Here is a 20,839-nt window from a genome sequence, read left to right on the forward strand (position 1 = left end):
CGCCCGAATTTAGGCGCAACTACTACACTTAGGCGCACAAAAGTGATAAATGTGGCCCACTGTTCTGTACGGTATCTCTGCCAGTGCTTCTAAGAAGATTTGATCTTTAAGTGATTCTCTTTTATGTTTTGGCCTCCTATGATATACTGTGATATATGATATACTATGATATACTGTGATATATGATATACTATGATATACTGTGATATATGATATATACTATGATATACTGTGATATATGATATACTATGATATACTGTGATATATGATATATACTATGATATACTGTGATATATGATATACTATGATATACTGTGATATATGATATACTATGATATACTGTGATATATGATATATACTATGATATACTGTGATATATGATATACTATGATATACTGTGATATATGATATACTATGATATACTGTGATATATGATATATACTATGATATACTGTGATATATGATATACTATGATATACTGTGATATATGATATACTATGATATACTGTGATATATGATATATACTATGATATACTGTGATATATGATATACTATGATATACTGTGATATATGATATACTATGATATACTGTGATATATGATATATACTATGATATACTGTGATATATGATATACTATGATATACTGTGATATATGATATACTATGATATACTGTGATATATGATATATACTATGATATACTGTGATATATGATATACTATGATATACTGTGATATATGATATATACTATGATATACTGTGATATATGATATACTATGATATACTGTGATATATGATATATACTATGATATACTGTGATATATGATATACTATGATATACTGTGATATATGATATACTATGATATACTGTGATATATGATATATACTATGATATACTGTGATATATGATATACTATGATATACTGTGATATATGATATACTATGATATACTGTAAAGGGATTGGAGTTGTGAAAGTATTTTAGAGGTTAATCTAATCTTATACTCTTGATTATCAGATTTGATACAGGGCACAATACTGTGAAAAGTGCTGTGACTTCTGCATTGTTCACATTACCGCATAAACGAAAATAACGGCTCAGCCAGGCTCCAGGCAATGCATTTAACGTCCTTTATTTATGCATAAAAGTGCAACATCCACTGTGTGGGGAAACAGCAACAGCTGACGCGTTTCGGGCGGGTTAACCGTCCTTAGTCATAGCTGACTAAGGACGGTTAACCCGCCCGAAACGCGTCAGCTGTTGCTGTTTCCCCACACAGTGGATGTTGCACTTTTATGCATAAATAAAGGACGTTAAATGCATTGCCTGGAGCCTGGCTGAGCCGTTATTTTCGTTCATTTGGATTCCTAACCCTGGCAGAGGGGAGGCCCGTGCCTCGCTCGGCGTGTCCTGAACGGGAGTCGAGCTGGTCTTCTTGCTTATATCACATTACCGCATACACTTTCATATGCTAAGTATAACAAGATTGGAACCAATTTTCACAAAAAGAACCTAAGTTATTGGAGTAAATAGTACAATGCAAAATTTACAATCTTTAATGATGAAATAACGCAAATGGATTAAAAAGGACGACCACTACACAAATAACCCAAACAACTATGTACTGAAGTGCACAGAGGCATTATATGTATGTATATTAGTAACTAGTTGTAGCTCCCGTGATTAACCAGGATAGTAAATAACTGCTCTTAGCTATAGCAGAATAGAAATAAAAATATTTGATCACTGACTGTCAGTCCCTGTCACAGCCTGTCTGTCATTCCCTGTTACTGCCTGTCTGTGAGTCCCTGTCACAGTCTGTCTGTCAGTCAGTCCCTGTAACAGCCTGTCTGTTTGTCTCTGGCAGTCTCATTCAGTGACAAGTCTGTCTCTGGCAGTCTCTTTTAGTGACTATCTGTCTCTGGCAGTTTCTTTTAGTAACTGTCTGTCTCTGGCAGTCTCTCAGTGACTGTCTGTCTCTGGCAGTCTCATTCTAGTGACTGTCTTCGTCTCTGACTGTCACTATGTCTATGGGGAGATTTATCAGAAGTGTCTGAGAGCAGAACAGAGCTCAAGTTTCATTTTACCACGGCTGTTTGCAAAATTACAGCTGATCTCTGATTGGTTTCCATGGGCAACTGGAACAGTTTTACCTCAGACATTTCTGATACCTCTGTATCCCAATCCATCTACCCACCTCACACATAAGTGTCTTATACTCACTGCCTACAGTAACCAATAACAGCTCAGAGCTCATATGAATGACCTGTGTCAGAACAGCAACCAATCACAGCTCAGCTTCTAACTGCCACAGCAGTAGCAGACAATGGCTCCGGTGTATGGTGGTTATTAAGTGGATTTTGGAAAGCGCGGGGTGAAACCTGATTTTTGACGTTGCCTGAGTCACAGAGAGCGGCTATGCAAAATTTGGTGACTATAAATGCGTCTGTGCAGATTCCTTTAGTGGATATACATATACACATACATACATACTTACGTACGTACATACACACACACATACATACACACATACATACATACGTACATACACACACACATACACTCAGCTTTATATATTAGATATCATGTCAAAACCATGATAAACTAAGCAATATAAAGCATTAAACACTCACCCATAAATATGTTCTACATGGTCTACAGTTGCCGGCATAGCATCAGCCCCAACACACATTTCAACTAAATTAATAAACCTGATATTACTATTACACATACATATAATTCCTGTGTGTACTTTAGTACATATTACTTCGTTTTTATCTCTCACTAGTGTCACCTTGGGGCACATTTACTTACCCGGTCCTGTTGCAATCCAGCGGCGTGTTCTCCGACGAGGATTCGGGTCTTACAGCGATTCACTAGGTGTCCACTAGGCGCCCGATGTCCACCAGGTGTCGCTGCGCCCGCCGAGGTCCGCCGGAGTTCGCCGGAGCTCACCAACCTATCCATACATCTGCAATGTGTTCTTCACACATATTGTTCTTCACATACTATTGTGAAGAACACCGTTCGGCACGCGTGTCTTCGGATAAGTTAGTAGATGTACGGAACATCTGCAATGTGTTCTTCAGTGTTCTTTCAATCTGTTCTATCAGTGAAAACATCTGCAAACATCTGCAATGTGTTCTTCACTGTGTTCTTCACTTAAATGATCCTGTGTTCACTGTTTTCATTGTATTCTTCACTGTTCTTCACTGTGTTTCGTTAAGTAAATGCTCGATCGCGAGCAGGCGAGATATTCGTCCGAGCAACGAGCAGTTTCGAGTACTCTAATACTCGAACAAGCATCAAGCTGGTACACGTATACTCGCTCATCTCTAGTCTTTACCTTTTTGTCCCGGTATCTTCAAGTTAGTCTACTACAAACACAGAAGAAGAAACTAAACTGGGGTTCACTGCTCTCAGACTCTATTAGAAGAGCAGTCTTTTTTTCAAGGGAAACTAATGGATTTCCCATACAGTAGGTTTTTAGATTGCACAGTAAAGGGATTTTGTTTGCCATTTTTCTTTCTTTGCGTTAGCCTTCAAAAAAGGAAAAATTGTAGATTCCACTATGATATGATAAAAATAAAAGTAATCTTCATTATGTGGCAACCCTCAAGGCAAGATTTTAAGATATCACAGAGCAAAAAAAAAAAAAAAATAGAAAAATGTAGAAAATCAAAGCTTCTCAAGATCAGGGATTGAATCAAGAATCACCAAAATCATAAATAATAAAAAAAAATATTTTTGCTTTATAAAAATGAGGCCCTTTGCACAGGATCTCATAATTGCATGATTTATGCTTCTGGATAAACATTATGTTATAGTTTGTCAAAGATTAGATTTCTGTTTTTCCATCGCAAGGTAAATATTTATGTTGCACATTATCATTGAGAAGATTTTACAGACTTTGATCTCAATTTTAGATGCGCCAGCTGGAGTCCACATCACTGTGAGGAATGACCATGAGTTGGTGTGTGATTTCCGGAGCAGCCGTCCTGATGTAACTCACTACACCTGGATGAAGGATGGATCCATATTACACAATGAGACAGGGAAGACACTGACCATAGACAACAACGGGGAGCGCTACGGCCGCTATTCATGTATTGCCCACAACACGGCTGGGAATTCCTCCTCACAAGAGATCCACATACAACGTTAGTATCCTATAGGGCAGTGGTGGCGAACCTATGGCACGGGTGCCAGAGGAGGCACTCAGAGCCCTTTCTGTGGGCACCCAGGCCTTCACCCCAGCACAAAATTTGCTAGACATGACCTAAGGTTTCCTCCTGCAGTCCAAAACTATTTTAAAGCAACACCTTCTTGGCTGCCAGGACTACACAAGAAGCGAGAAGGTATGGATAGAGATGGATTATGGTTGGAGCTCCTACACTGGGTCTCCTGATTCTTCCTCTTCAGTGGACCCTGGAAGAATCCAAATTTTCTTTCTATTGTATTGGTGTCCTCAGAACACCAATACGATTAAGACTTATGATACAGTTGGGATCAATATGTTACTGCTTAAAATGTCATCTTGGCACTTTGCAACATAAAAGTAAGTTTTGGTTGTAGTTTGGGCACTCTGTGTCTAAAAGGTTCGCCATCACTGCTATAGGGAGAGTCATGATGGTCCATAACAAAAAACATATATCAAATGCGTGTGTTGTGTTTAGCCTATTAATTATAGTACCATAGGCCACATTACCTAAGTACTGCCCTTGATAACACGGGGTGCATTAAATGGAAGACTAATTGACTGTCCTATATTTCTATTGACTCCTATTGGACACGTGGCATGACTAACAGGACAGATCTGAAAATTTGCCGAAAATTTACTCTTGGCAGTTCATTGAGATTTTCTATTATACTGATTAAATTATTCCCAATGTCAGAGACTCAGCAATCTGAAATGTATCCGCTATTCAATGGGTAAAAAATATGTAATGAAAACAGTCGTAGCCTTAGGTTGTAATGGTAAGATGAATCATTGAATTGAATGTCTACAATATAGACTCTGATGAGTAAATATTTATTCCTTTTTTGGCCACATTAAAAAAAATTTAACCACTAAGCCACTAAATTCATCAGATGTTTCAGCCAGGTTCTTGCAATACAATGGGTCAGGGTCCATGATAATTGCAGTAGTGAAGGGAAATTAGCAGCTCATGTTTATGGCATTGCCATCCAAAATGTGTTCCGTGAACATCTGACATATTTCCAACAATGGTTGTTACCGTTTTTTTGGTACTCTAGTCAATGCTTTAAAGGGGTTGTCCGAGTTCTGAAAAAAAAAACTCAGGGAGGCTGGGAGGGCGCTCCTTAAAAAAATAAAGTCCTACTTACCTTCCGGTGCCCTCCGGTATCCAGCGCTGCTGTTGCTCCGGTCCGGGCGCCATGTAAACAAACATGGCCGCCGGAGCAGCGCTGGATTCAGCTTCCGGCCGGCCGTGGTCGGGCACTCCTATCCGTCACTATACACAGCATTGTGTATGCGGGCCGGAAGGTTGTCGGGACCGGTCGGAAGCTTAGTCCGGAGGGCATCGGAAGGTAAGTAGGACTTTATTTTTTTAAGGAGCTCCATCCCGGCCTCCCTGAGTTTTTTTCAGAACTCGGACAACCCCTTTTACATACAGACTGGTGATTTATTTTCCTGTGAAGTAGAATATATCTTAACAAGTTGTTATATGATAAATAAGATCCATTTTTCCATAAAAACATGAACCAAGTAAATTTGTTATTCTTCTAATGCTGCTAAAAGATGTATAACTGGAAAATGACTGATGAGTTTCCTGTATAACTTTACATATTTTATACTCTAATATTATCATTTTACTATTACTTTTACTCAATTTTTTATTTCTTTCAGGTGAAGTCAATTTACTTATGATTTTGGGGATAGTGGCTGGAATATTCATTCTGCTGTTTTTGATTCTAATCGTTTACATAAGGTATTTACTTGTCACTGTCTGAATCTGAAAATATTGGGGGTCATTTACTAAGGGTCCGATTCGCATTTTTATGGCGGGTTACCCGAATTTTTCAGTTTTGCGGTGATTTTCCCTGAATTGCCCCGGGATTTTGGTGCACGCGATCGGATTGTGTCACATCGGCGGCGGCATGCACGCGACGGAAATCGGGGGGCGTGGCCGTACGAAAACCCGACGAATTTGGAAAAACCGCCGCAGTTTTTTAAAAAAAAAGTGTCGCTGGACACGCACTTACCTGCACTCGGCCCGGCTTGGTGAACTCCAGTGCTTTCAGTGCAGCAGCGACACCTAGTGGACGTCGGGGGGAACTGCCTTAATGAATCGCCGGAAGACCCGAATCCTCCACAGAGAACGCGCCGCTGGATTGCGAATGGACCGGGTAAGTAAATCTGCCCCATTGTTGGGCTTTGTCTCTTTATTCCTTGTCTCCAATATTTTTGGGGACGCAGTACCTTATAGTCCACAGTTTTCCAAATAATCACTGTTAATGCCCTCCATCAAATTAATGATTATTTTATAAAGCAACTTTGTAAAACAAAGTTTTATTTTTAAAATGTAAAATTATAGGGGGCTTTAATATTGGTCCATATTCTTAGGTTTTTGAATCAACTCTACATTTCAAGGGGGAATATTGGTTATTTTTATTCTTTTTTCCTTTCAAAGGTTTTTGTCCCTGGTATGTGACTTATACCCTGGGTTCCTTTGCAAATAGTAAAAAGATTTGGAAAATAGACATTTTTTAGAGTGGATACCAAATAAATATATTTTTTAAAATTTTAATTAGCTTGTTCTACCCTTATTATAGACTTCAGATGCAGTTATGTTTATCAATTTTCAAAATCCAATTTTGTTTTTAAATGGGGATTTATTTTTTTGTAGGACAAGATATACCGTATATACACGTGTATAAGCCGAGATCCAAATCTATGAAAAACGTCCCCTCGGCTTATACATGAGTCATACAGTCATAAAAAATATTTAAAAAATAATAAACTTATATACTCACCCTCCGGTGGCCCCGACGTGCAGCGCTGCTCCTCCGATGTCCGCGCGGCTCCTCTTCTGGCTTCCGCGGCCGTCTTCTGTCTTCTCTAACTTCGTGCTGGGCGCGGCCATTATTCTCCCCCGGACGGACCGCTGCTGACGTCATACTAGGCGCCGTCCGGGGGAGAACAATGGCGGCGCCCAGCACGAAGTTAGAGAAGACAGAAGATGGCCAGCAGGTGGGAGAGGGGCTTTGAGTAGTCTCAACCATCTTTAAAAACTTGAAGGATGGCAAACTTTAATATTTGTAAAAGGGTAATAGGATTTACTTACAAATGTTTTTTCTTTGCAAGGAAAAGTTCACTTCTATTTTTGTTTTTTTTTTTATTTTATTTTCAATAGGCGAAAGAAGAAGTCCACTCTTAAGACCTCTGCAAATTATGGAAGAGTCTCCACCAGTAGTCCTCATAGCGTAAGTTATTTTGAATGGTCTATGCTTCTGTCCGTGCATTACCCTTTGATTTACTCTTTAGACCAGTGTGAATTCACTGTCTACCACTGTCTTGGGTCATCCTTTGTAAACTGAACTGAGGTCTAGCAGATCTGGTGCAAGTTTTTCCTATGTCCATGACCCAAGCCGTTTTCTAAATAAACCTTCTGTTTTCTAGGTCACAATGACTATGGATGAAAATCAGTATGGAAATATCCGGAACAATCACCACACTCAACCACTTTCCATTGAATCAGAGTAAGTTCCTGTCTGAAATTATCAGTTCACGTGTTTCATTTTATTAGGCTTCCAGAAAATGTTCTTGTCCTTGAAATCAATTAAGACCAAACCTACGGTGAAGATTAAGTTTAACACATTGATACATTTGCCACAATGAATTTTTCATTTACCAAAACTTGAACATAATTGAAAACAAATTTAATAATATACGGTCCAAGGCAGTTTTCCTGAGGCTACAATATGTTCCAAGTCAATGGAAACAATGCTTTTTGAGGCTTATTTGTCTCAGTTGAGACTGCGACAAATAAATCTTATTTCAGACAAATATGTCTCAAAATGGGACAAATAAATGTAAAATGGGACAAATATACTTCAGCTGGGAAAAATATGTCTCAACTGAAATAAATACATCACAACTGGGACAAATAACTCTCAACTAGGAAAAATGCCTCTAAAATATGTCTCTACTGGGGCAAGTCTCAAAATGTAGTAACAGAAACTAGACGTTGGGGCACATTTACTTACCCGGTCCAGTCGCGATCCTGTGGTGCGTTGTCCACCGTGGATACGGGTCTATCAGGATTCACTAAGGTCGTGCACCCGATATCCAGCAGGTGTCGATGCTGCGCCGAGGTCCGCCGGAGTTCACCTTCTTCTTCCCGGTGCATGTAAGGGATGATCTTGCAACACAATTTAGTTTTTTAAATTCCACGTTTTTTCCAAATCCGTCGGTTGTCCGACGGCCACACCCACGATTTATGTCGCGTGAAAGCCGGCGGCAATGCGCCAAAATTCGATCATGTGTGCCAAAATCCCAGGGTAATTCAGCGCAAAATGGAAATATTCGGGAAACCTGATGAAAGTGCGCCGTTCGGACCCTTAGTAAATGAGCCCCAATGTGTTAGTCACCCCCTTTAGTTTAAGACAATAGGAAAATGCTTGTTCACTCTGAAAATTTCAAAAAGAAAATTTCAAGCATTAGCTCTAATAATTGTCCTTAAAATTAAGACTAAAGTTTTCCTTAAAACTGGCTAAAGACTTGTCCACATGGCAGCTTTCGGACATGGATTTTGACCTTCATGCACTATTTTCTGAGTAGCTTCTGTTGTTGGAATGTTCTTCTATGGAATTTAATGTGAGAGCAGTTTTGCATCGGAAAATCCTTGATTAAAAACCATTGACTGAATAGGCCCACTGCCACCAAAGGGCTATTCCCACGAAGACAAGATCCTTGAATATACTCATCATAACAAAATAACAAATTCTCTAATTCACTGTTATTAATAAAAATGCAACATTTCACAACATAATATAATTCCAACCTGTCTCTATCAGTCCTCGTGTACACAATTATGGTTGATCTTGGATATCTGTAAATCTTCTGTCTATGGTTTCATTCATCTCATTAATATGTCTGCGCATGGCAGTACTCTGTGCCTCCTGCCCCTCCCCCCTGCATCACAAGACCAGCTCAGACACAGACAAACATGACGGCAAATTGCAGAGTGCAGAGACTTACTCTACAAGCTACAGACAGATAATGTCTTTATCCGGGAGGGAGACATAGCATAGCTGACGCTGTGTGTGTTATAAGTTACTTAGCAGAGCTGAAAGTGTCATTATGTTTTTAATCCATCTCATGAATCTCATCATCTCTCATCTGTCTCATCTCTTATCTTTATGTGACAGATACTAATAGAATGTTCAGAAGCTAAATAAAAGTGTGCCACAATCCGATCACGTGCGCCAAAATCCCGGGGCATCGAAAATATTCGGGAAACCTAACGAAAAAGTGTGATTCGGACCCTAAGTGAATGAGCCACATTTACTTTCTCTCTCTGCATTACCAGAAAGAGATCCATTTTCACAATCTTTATTTTTGATATTTTATCCGAAGAAACCACAATGGTTCATTGATATTATGATCTGTATCGGTTGCAATAAGTGAGCCACCAGCAATCACATAATTAGAACTAGATCTCATAATGAGGGCTCAAGAACGATGGGCATGTAACCCCCATTAATCACAAATTGTAATATCTAATACATTGTAGTCCAATTTCTTTTAGGCCTTCAGTGGACATGGCCCTTGAAGAAAATCATGTGATTTACAGTAATAGTGCAGTAAGTAGTTCTTCAATTTCCTTAAAAGACACTAAACCCCTCCCACACACAGAGGAAGGAAAGTCAGAAATGTATCCCTTATGTTATCTCTTATGGTATCTCCCGGCCCTGGCCATTGGGACCCCCTGATAATTATTGTAAACTCGGTAATTTTGTTCTTAGAATTATTTTTCTTTTATTATATTTCAGGCCATGCAGCCATCGAATGAAGTTGAGTATTCTGTTATCTCCCATAGACAGGAGGACCGGAGTAGACCTACCTCTTCTAGAGTCATCGATGCAGATCTTGTGGATTATGCAACTTTGAAATATTAAGGATGTTTTTTGGTACAGAAATTGTGGGACCCATATTGAATGGCCGGAGAGGTTAGATTTCTTCTTGGAGGTCCCAGCATGCCGGTGCATTACAACAAACTGTATATTGGTGTCAATGAAAACTCTATAATACCCATGATTAACCATGTCCTGATCTTCAGGGACGTTGATGAAGTTAATTTTACAGATGAAGATCGGGGATCCCCGACGTGCAGTCAACTTATTTCTTAAAGATCCTTCAACTTTAAATGGGATTTTGAAAGTAGACAACCCCTTACAGATAAAGCTTTTATTTTTTCAACTAGTGGTTGATAATTTAACAAACACCCACAATAGAAGCTAGCACCGATTGTGGGTGTTACCCATTTAAAGGCCCCTGGCAATGCTGGAGCATTTAAATGCTAGCGGCTCATGGGCGCCACCATCTTGGTTGGCCCCCCCCCACCCTTCCCCCATGACAACATTGGAGGGCAGCGATCCATTGCTCTGACAATCAGGAATCTTCTTGAGACTCCCAGGCTGGTCATTCAGCATGATATATAATATAAAATAATATGGTATATAATATATAATGCATTAGTATTACAGTATATCTTAGGTTTGATCAGACACTTTTGGTTTCAAGCATCCTAGGTGGTCTACATATAGAGCAAGGGTTTTAAAAAAAAAAAATAGAAAAAAATAAATACCATATATACTCGAGAATAAGCCTAGTTTTTCAGCACAAAAAATGTGCTGAAAAACACTAACTCGGCTTATACTCGGCTCCAACATTGGGTCCTGGTCCGTCACAGTCTTCGTGACGTCACCCGCATTGGCACACACTGGGGCAGATTTACTTACCCGGTCCATTCGCGATCCAGCGGCGCGTTCTCTGCGCTGGATTCGGGTCCGGCCGGGATTTATTAAGGTAGTTCCTCTGCCGTCCACCAGGTGGCGCTGCTGCGCTGAAGAGCATCGGAACGCACTGGAGTTCACCGGGCCGGGCAGAGTGAAGGTAAGCGCAAGCTCCGCAACAGATTTTTTTTTAAATTGCGGCGTTTTTTCCGAATCCATCGGGTTTTCGTAAGCCACGCCCCCAAAATTTCCATCGCATGCATGCCGGCGCCGATGCGCCACAATCCACTCGCGCGCGCCAAAATCCCGGGGCAATTCAGGGGAAATCGGCGCAAATCGGAAATATTTGGGTAACACGTCGGGAAAACGCGAATCGGGCCCTTAGTAAATGACCCCCACTATGATGTCAGCTTGTGGCTGACGTCATGGTGCCTGCGATGGACCGGGAGGGGCTGGCAGGCTATATACTCGAGGGGGCAGGCAGGCAGCTTATATATTCCAGGGGGCTGGCAGGCTATATACTTCAGGGGGCTGGCAGGCTATATACTTGAGGGGGCTGGCAGAATATATACTTGATGGGGCTGCCTGGCTATATACTCCAGGGGGCTGGCTGGCTATATACTGGGGGGGCTGTGACCAATGCATTTCCCACCCTCAGTTTATACTCGAGTCAATAGGGTTTCCCAGTTTTTTGTGTCAAAATTAGGGGTCTCGGCTTATACTCGGGTCAGCTTATGCTCAAGTATATACCTAAATGTTCAAATAACTCCCCTTCCCTTAGAACTGTTCTAAAAATAAATGAACAAATGAAATCATAAACATGTTAGGCATCACCACATCCTAAAATGCCAGATCTATCAAAATATAAAAAAAAATTCCTGGCCGTGAACCCTATAGCAGAAGATAGTGCCCAAATGTCTGAAACACTATTTTTTGCCATTTTCCAGCACATAATTATTTTAATAAAAGTGATCAAAAAGATATACAGTCTCCTAATTAGTAGCAATGGAAATATTACCTCGTCCTGCAAAGCCTTACATAGCTTTGAACACTGAAGCATGAAAAAGTTATTGTCCTCAGAATATGGAAAAATTATTTTTTTTTTCATCCAAAACATAATATTTTTTAAAAATCTATTTAAACTGAATAAAACCTATACTGTATATATATGTAGTATCTCCTTGATCATATCGATTCAAAGAATAAATGGGAAGTGTTACTTGGAGAGCACAATGAAAGTCCTAAAAACAAGGCCCAAAAGAAAATGGCGCAAATATGCTTTCTGGTCAGTTTCCCTGCATTCTGAATTTTTTTTCCAGTTTACCAGTACACTGCATGGAATATTTAATACCTTCACTAGCAAGTATATTTTGTTTCACTGAAAACAAGTTCTCATACAAATGTGTATGAGAAAAATAAAAAATAAAAAGTTAAGGATTTTTGAAAGTGGGGAATGAAAAATGGAAATGTAAAAAGGCCTTAAGGCGTTAATACCAGGTTCTCTAAATATACGGAACAATTAATATAAAGTGGCCAAACACTTTAACTTTGGATATTTTTTGTAAGTCACTTCCCATAAGAGTTAATTTCCTCCTAACTACTCACTTCTCACTGCTGTCTAAGGTTGGGAATCTGTACCTTATAGGTTTAACTTTAAACAAACCACATGCCTTTAGGCTTCCTAAAAAACCTGTATGATGTTAAGGGGGTTGCCTTAAAGGTTAACTAAAGAGACATTGGGGCTCATTTACTTACCCGGTCCAGTCACGATCCAGCGGCGCATTCTCCAACGAGGATTCGGGTCTGCCGGGATTCACAAAGGTCCAAGCGCCCGATATTCACCAGGTGTCGCTGTTGTGCCGAGGTCCGCCGGAGTTCACCTTCTTCGTCCCGGTGCTGATCTTGCGACTAGAGATGGGTGAATCGATTCTAATGATTCTAACTTCGGTTAGAATTTCAGGAAAAATTGTATTGGTCACGAAGCCGAAGTTTATGCTGATTCGCGGGAACAAAGTTGTTTTTTTTCCCCTCATGTTTCTGCTAAATGGGCGCGAGAACAACGTGTTATATGGGGCAGAGAATTCTGGGAAGGAGAAAGGAACACCCCCGATGACATCTGCAGACCTGTAAGCCAATCAGCGACCGGAAGGCTTATGTGATGTCACACAGCCCTATAAAATCCAGCCATTTTCTATCTCAGCACTTCACACTTCATGTTGTAGCGTCCAGCTGCTGCTATTGTGCTGTGCGATTCTTGCTGCAATCCCTGGTTGTTCTCTAAGGGGGAACTGTATACCCCAAATAGCAGTTCTATTTAGTGACAAAATCCAATAGGAAGAAATCTGTTTGACATTCATGCATCTGCAGTAGTGAGCTGTCAGTTGTGGGGTATCTGTATAACGCACATTGCAATGCCTTTTGGGGGCTCTAGTTTACAGCCAGATTTATGTGTCAAATCCACGTAGTTTATAGACCAATTGAAAGAGGACACTGACGCATGAAAAGAAGGGCAAAATGATCAGTGACGTCAATGCAAAATTACTGCCAACACCCTCTCCACTCTTTTGGGGGGCTTTCCACGTGTATCCACGTTTAACAGAACAGGTTCTGTCGTAATCTATGGAATCATCTGATGTCAGTGTAAAAAGAGTGCACTCTGTGATGTTATAGTGGGATCTCGGCCCTCAGCTTGGTCCTTTCGAGCTGGCACAGACGTTACCTTGTCAGGCTGTGTTCCCGCTTCGCTTATTTGGTGAAGTTGGCCTCTGTAAGTGCACATGGAAGTGAAGAGTGAAGCGATTCTAAGAGCCGCGGCTGTCATGTGCATGTCATACTAAAACACAGCATTGTTTGAAGACAAAACCACGCTTCCTATGCATATTTGAGCATGGCACAACGTTCTACAACACCCTACAGGCTCTCTGCAGCCAGGAAATGCCTGTTTTTTAACGTGATTCGTTTTGATTCGATTTGGGTCGAATCGATTTTTTTCGAAAAATTCAGCGAATGGGGACAACACGAATTTTAACAAATTCGCCCATCTCGACTTGCGACACAAATCCTTTTTTAAATTCCGCAGCTTTTCCAAATTCGCCGGGTTGTCCGACTGCCACGCCCCCCGATTTCTGTCGCTTGAAACCCGGCGCCACAATGTTCCACAATCCGATTGCGTGCGAAAAAATCCCGGGGCAATCCGGCGCAAATCGGAAGTCGTCTGGAAACTCGACAAAAGTGCGCGATTCGGACCCTTAGTAAATGAGCCCCATTGTTTTTCTTGTTCCATCCAGAAAAACCTATCTGCATATTTCCCAGAACCCATTAGTGGAACATCAATGGCTCTACATGCCCGCAAGTCGGCCTTAAATGACAAAGTCTCCAAATTCTAGGCTAAGAAATGGGACCTATCCTGTTTATTTGTATTACTCCTATAAGCTTTTTGCTATGTGTCTCGTTTAATTTGCTGAACCCTACTAGTAGGGGTCATTGTGATTGATTTTCTTTGGTGCTCATTTAGTTGCCACCAAGTCATCATGGTCATCCAAATCTGTGACGCTGAGGAGCTTCCTGATCTCCTCAGTAGAGCAAAAAGAGACCTGTGGTGCCCATATGGATGGAGTCTGTTTATGGCTGCTGGATCTGAGTGGTAGAGGCGCTCCATGTAGTGTATATCATTAACTCTGCTTAACCAATGTCCCACCAACTTCCAGCCTGTCGGGATACAGGACCTTGCTGCATTTAGTAATTGTTGCGTCAACGATTTTTTGTACTAAGGTAGTGACAGTTCTGAGATATGCAAGAGGGCCAGTGCAAGATTGTCTGATAGGTTATCATTTTGTGAGTCCGGAATTGACATATTTTAGGACATTTCCCAAAAGATGTGCAGTATGGTCCCCTCTAAGGAACCAGATCTCCAACACAGTGGAAATGTGTCTGGGAACATTTTATGGTGGACATGTGGAACCATATACCATCTACTCAGAATTTTGAAGATAGTTTCTTGATATGAGTTGGAAGTTGAAGCTTTATGGGACAGTGTCAAGATTTGTATCCTCTGTTCTGCTGAAAGAGTGAGGTCCAGGTTTCTTTCCCACTTTTGCAGGAACGTGGGGATGTGGCCCACCGGGGGAGAGGACACCATCTTGGTAGAATGTGAATAGTACACCCCTTGTGTGGCCCTGCATGGGATAGAGTGTTTCAAAGTATGTGTGTGTTCTTTTGGAGGTTTATGGGGAAGGAAGTGAGGAAAGGTAAAGTGTTAGTTGCGTGCGTTACCAGTCAGTCATTGGGGGAAGTCCCTCTGTTGCTCTCTGCCTTTTTTTTCCTTTCTAGTGAAGCGGAATGCCCTAAACTTGCCAGGAAACATGGGAGAAGGCAAGGGGGAAATTTAAGGTACTACTGATCTGCCACGGAAGACCTTTAGAGTTGGAGAAATTGTTGGATGTGATAATTTGCCTCCTTGAAGTTTTGACAATTCTCCCTTTATTTATATACAAAAATGTTCTGAATTATAAATAATTAGAAATGGGATATTGAGTGTCCAGACATCTGGCTCAGCTGCTTCTCTGGCTTCAAAAATGGAAAAATCTCAAACTTTGTAGCAGCCTCATTGAAACTAGGGGAAATGCATATTTTCTCCAAAGGTGTTATGGATCTATGGTACATCCTAGTGTTTTTTCAGTTACTTTTTGGGAGTGTCCAATCATGGGGTCAAGTTTCCCGGGAGGCTTGTACCAATGTTCTTTTCTGGGGGGAGGTTATACAAAACATCGTGATGGAGGAAATCTATAATGTTCTTGTACCCTGTTACCTTCCAGTGGCTGTACAGCACCTAGCAAGGCCTAAAGAGCAACTGACTTTATCTTTTACTTGCTTATTGTACCAGTATTTGTATTTTGCATATCGGAGCATTGTATATACTATATATTTCCATTGTGCATAAATTAGTTTGTCTAGTGTGTTCTTAAGGCAAATAAATATTCAACTTAACTCGGGCTTCTCTTTGGTCTGAATTCACAACTGTACATGTCCAAGTTCTTGGTATAACATTATATGCTATGTAGGCTGGTTTCGAACAAGCAACTGGTGGAAGTCTCATGGGCTGACAGGTCTTTGTTTCACTGGGGCTAGTGAAAGGGGTTTGACAGCAGTGTGTGGTAAGTCCCAGGGCAGCTGTAGCAACCTGCCTCTGTCTCGGTCTCCTCATACATTTTCTCTCTTATCCACACCAAATTCCGTCCTGCCTGCTTAATGCACATGACAGGTACACAAAAGCTCCTCCCTAGGACTCACCACATGCTGCTTGTAGGGAGCCAGTAATGTGAAATAAACTAATATAAACTACTAAAATGATGCAGAATGCTGACAAAGGCATTGTTAAAATCAGCATAGCGTAGATTATTTAATGTCACCAGCTAAAAATAACATTCCAGGTGACAGGTTCCCTTTAAATGGCGGCATTTCACCCTTGAGGGATCACAATCGATGGGGAGAGGCTTTGAATCCAGGACTTCTGTGTCTGTGTTCAGTAGCAACATGTGAAGGGCAAAGATTGAAGAATATTTTACCACGCTGCCTCAAAAAGAAGAAACCAGAATTCAGGCTTTTCATGAACTTATTCTTGGTATTACTCACCTTCTTCAGCTTTTTTATATTTCCTGGTCTGGCACTTGCCCATGAGCACATTGGATGGAAAAATCAGAGAAAACACCCCGTTGAGTAGCAGCAGTAGCATAATCAGTGGGGGACATGTTTCTATATCCCTGTACAATTTTTTCTTGTTTTTTCCGACTTTTCACTGTGACTTTTGCCATCGTTTCTCAAGTACACCTTTGTCTGCACCTTGTGCCTTATGTATCTTTTATTTTCAGGATGTAAAAAGGATTATTTCACATGCTTTAAGTACTTAAAGTTTTGCACATAAACCTGTTGGACATCGAAAGCTTGTGCTGTTTTTTTTTCCATTTTATAAATTTTTGGTTTTGCATTTTCATAAAACTCATTGGTTACTTCTAAGGGTGTGGTCACAAGTAGCGCTTGAGATGCGTTTTTCAACCTTTGCATTTTATATTTTACCATACTTTAAAAAGCGTTTATTCTTCACACCCTTATACTGTGTATATATATATTGAACACAAAGAGAGAAAGCAGCACCTGTATTAAAGGAATGACCTGGGTGCAAAAATTAAGGTACTTTTATTCCCATGTGAAACGCGTGGTTTCATTTGGTTTTGCAAATAAAATCATTGAGAATTTAAACTCCGGTTTCTTCTGTGAGTCAGCGTGGTGAAATATTCTTAGAGTTTTTCCCTTCCCATGCTTCATACTTAGACGTTCTTCCTTGTAAGAGCCTGGAGAAGTGTGCTGCTGCAGCCCATCAGTGATTTGATTTTGAAGGCTAACAAAGGAGCTATGCACCATTACTGTCACGGGGGCACACCGTTGCCCCTCTCCATGGTGCTGAACGTCCCGGACCTCACTTACCTCTAAACGCTCCTGGTCCCATCCCGGCTAGGTCATGCGCACGTCCCCACTCCCTAGGGCGCCGGGCACTCGCAGATTCAAAGGGCCAGTGGCGCTGATTGGCGCTGGCCACTTCTGGGTTTTCCATAAAGGTCGGCTGCTCCCATCAAGCCCTGCCAGATCTTTGAGCTACCAGTCTTAAAGAAAGCTTCCATTGCGTTCCCTTGATGTTTGTTCCTGTTTCCATTCCCATTCCTGTTTCTGCATCTCCTGTTGTGACTCCGGACTTGACCTCTGAATTTGCATCTCTGCCGCCTGCCCAGTGCCTGACTCCGAGACTGCCCTCTGTATTGGTACTTTGACCTTGGCTGGCCGCGCCTGTGGAACAACCTGGTGGCACCACGCAGCAGCAAGACCATCCTGCTTTGCAGCGGGCTCTGGTGAAGACCGGGTGCCACTTATTTCTCTAGTATTCAGTAGTAAAATACTCTACTACAATCACAACAAAAAATACCTTTCAAGTGTTTTTTAATAGTTTTCAATATATAAGGCAAAGCAACTATAGAAGGAGAAGTGGGATGAGGACCCTGAGGTGCGGTCAATGTGTCATATAGGGAAGAAAGGAGAACTTACTAACTTCTCGTTTCTTCTTTTAAACTCCATTTCCTACAAATCGGTGACTAATCGGTACTATGAGGACAACACAGAGAAGAATTTCCTGGAAATGTAGCTTCAATGTCTTATTCTAAATTTTTTAAACTAGATTTCATGAAGAGAACATGGGGCACAATTACTAAGGGCTTTGTGCCAGTTTTCTGTCGGACTTTGCACGTTGTTTTATGTGTAAACTGCTTGCAAAAGTATTTAAGAAGTGTCTGCACCACAATTGTGTCACACGGGACCCTTTTGTGGGGCGGCTGCGCTAGCCTACATGCAACACAAATTAGCCGTTCCGGTGCTCAGTCGGACCAAGCGCCACATTTAACATGTAAAGTCTGTCGCATGCCGTATTTTAAAGGTGCACCACAAAAAAGTTGGTGAACTCTGTCAGACCAGTGCGGGGAAGCAAACAATTCATAATTTTTGGTGCATGATCTTAATGAATCGCCGCACCCAGCATTACACACTTACAAAGCACTTTTAGTGCAGTTTCCTATATTCTTAGTAAATCTGCCTTTATGTTTTCATAAAATTACTTATATGTCAGATATTTCACAAACATTTTTATATTATTATTGTAAATATTAACACAATGAGCCACATTTATCAGAGCTTCTGTGCCTGAAAGTATTCTTTCTCGTTTCCCCAGTTAGTAAATACTTTGTGATATAGAGAGGTGAATGTGCTCATCTCCAAGCAGTGAATGACTTGTACGTCTGAAAACAAGCATACAAGTTGTGATTTTTGGCCAATTCTCATTTTGGATGCCGGGAATAGGGGCTTCTACCTCCTGATTGCCAGGTGGGCATGTAGGGGGTGGTGTTACGTCATGCAGGGGGCCAGTGCCGGACATTGCTGCCTTGTGCCTGCGCACTGCCTAGAGCCGGCATCTGATCAATCGCAGACTATGGCGCTATTCTACACCAGGTTAAAACTGGAGTAGAGGTGGCCTGGCTGTTCAGCGCATCACTGCCGGCCGCCTGGTTTATGGTCAAAGCATCCTGATAGATGCGGCGAGTGCCAGTGGCAGGGCAAGCATCATACGTTGGCACAATTAGAGCCAGTCTATGATCAATGAGCCCCAATGTTTTTTATTTATTCTGTGAGTGGTTCATTGTTCCTCCTCATGTTTTCTTGGAATACAGTGCAGGATGGAATGATACATCACACCATGTACAGTACCTGGTCGTGGTCTAATCTAGTGGCTCACTCAGACACATAAGGAAAATAGTGGGATCTTTATCGAATAAAACGGCTTAGTATCACAATGCGTTTCAAGTGCAAAGAGAATGTTGCCAATGTAGGTAAAGATTCACATAACCTACATTCTTGGCATCAGTCTTTTTGCAGTTGAGAAAGTGGCACTCTTCCCCAAAACGCGTTGTGATGCTAAGCCGTTTTATTCAATAAAATTCCCTTATAAATAATATTTCCCTTATGTGTCTGAGTGTGCCGCTTGTTTAGCCCGCAACCATATATTTTCCTGATGCATCCTGCTCAGTTTGGCTACTGTAAACAGGTGTCCTCTGTCCGAAGGCAGCACCAAACAGCTCCTCATTGATGTTGCAAATAGCGTTGTGCCTATCCTTAGCACAACCGTAAACGCTGATCACATTTCCACCCTTACTTTGCCTTTTGGCTCTGACACTATTAGCGCTTCCCCATTGTCCTCTCTCTTGCCACCGTCTACTATCATGTACAGTCTGGCACAGGGCATTGCTTTCTGGCTGCATTGTAGTACTAAACATTTTATGGCAAAGTCAACAATTTTTAGCCATTTTCTTCACTCGAAAACTTGCAAACCTTAGGTCGGGATTATTTGACCTCCGACCAGGGGTGGCTGAGGCTTCTCTTATCTCACGTTCTTATCAGCTGCTGTTGACTTTATGTGTTAGCTCAGGACCTTACATGTAAGAGGAGGAGAGAACTCCAGTGACACTTACTCCTAAATAGAGATGAGCAACTCGGCTCATATATTCATAGATTCAGTAGGAATTTGGCAGTGGGTCGCGTATATGAAAATTCTCATAAGGAATAGCGGAGCCCTGACCCTAACAAAGGAAGTTGTGGAAAACAAACACAATGGGGCTCCTTTACTAAGGGTCCAAACGCGGCACTTTTGTCGGGTTTCCCGAATATTTCTGCTTTGCGGCAAATTCCCCCGGGATTTTGGTGCACGTGATTGCCGCCGGCTTTCACGCGACAGAAATTGGGGGGCGTGGCCGGACAACCCGATGGATTCGGAAAAAAACCCAGAATTAAAAAAATGATTTGTGTTGCAAAAATCACGCACTTACATGAACCAGGAAGTAGAAGGTGAACTCCGGCGGACCTCGGCGCAGCAGCGACACCTGCTGTATATCGGGCACACGATCTTAGTGAATCCTGACAGATCCGAATCCTCGTCGGACAATGCGCCGCGGGATTGCGACTGGACCGGGTAAGTAAATGTGCCCCAATGACATAGAACCATTTTACATAAAAATCCAATGTTTTAGAGGATATTCTATAACAATTGGGCCAGGACTGATTCCATTCTGATCCAAACCAAATCTTTAGAAAAATTCTGCAGAGCTTCATCTCTACTCTCTTTGTATTAGACTCTTCCATCACAAAATCATCTGTAGCACAACACTTCTATCACATACTGTAGTCTGCACAGTCTCTTCTTCCTCCTGTCACCCGTCTAGTATTACCTCTCCTCTGCACTTCCGTGGTGTCTCCACAATGTGATGTACGGA

The 20,839-nt window shown here is 41.4% G+C and overlaps 1 protein-coding gene across 2 annotated transcripts in view; it reads left to right on the forward strand.

Annotated features, from left to right (window-relative positions):
* Nucleotides 1-15,965, forward strand: part of LOC140134585 (B-cell receptor CD22-like) — a 32,718-nt gene extending 16,753 nt beyond the window's left edge. Inside the window, exons 6-11 of one of the 2 annotated variants that reach the window (XM_072155011.1) lie at nucleotides 3,926-4,159; nucleotides 5,869-5,950; nucleotides 7,376-7,445; nucleotides 7,642-7,721; nucleotides 9,773-9,827; nucleotides 10,017-15,965. In XM_072155011.1, coding sequence (XP_072011112.1) covers nucleotides 3,926-4,159; nucleotides 5,869-5,950; nucleotides 7,376-7,445; nucleotides 7,642-7,721; nucleotides 9,773-9,827; nucleotides 10,017-10,142 — 647 coding nt within the window. In that variant the 3' untranslated portion in view covers nucleotides 10,143-15,965. The remainder of the gene's footprint in view (nucleotides 1-3,925; nucleotides 4,160-5,868; nucleotides 5,951-7,375; nucleotides 7,446-7,641; nucleotides 7,722-9,772; nucleotides 9,828-10,016) is intronic. The other variant, XM_072155013.1, reaches the window with a different exon arrangement.
* The last annotated feature ends 4,874 nt before the right edge of the window (nucleotides 15,966-20,839 follow it).

The sequence above is a fragment of the Engystomops pustulosus genome, chromosome 6, assembly GCF_040894005.1.
Source record: "Engystomops pustulosus chromosome 6, aEngPut4.maternal, whole genome shotgun sequence".
NCBI classification, from domain to species: domain Eukaryota; kingdom Metazoa; phylum Chordata; class Amphibia; order Anura; family Leptodactylidae; genus Engystomops; species Engystomops pustulosus.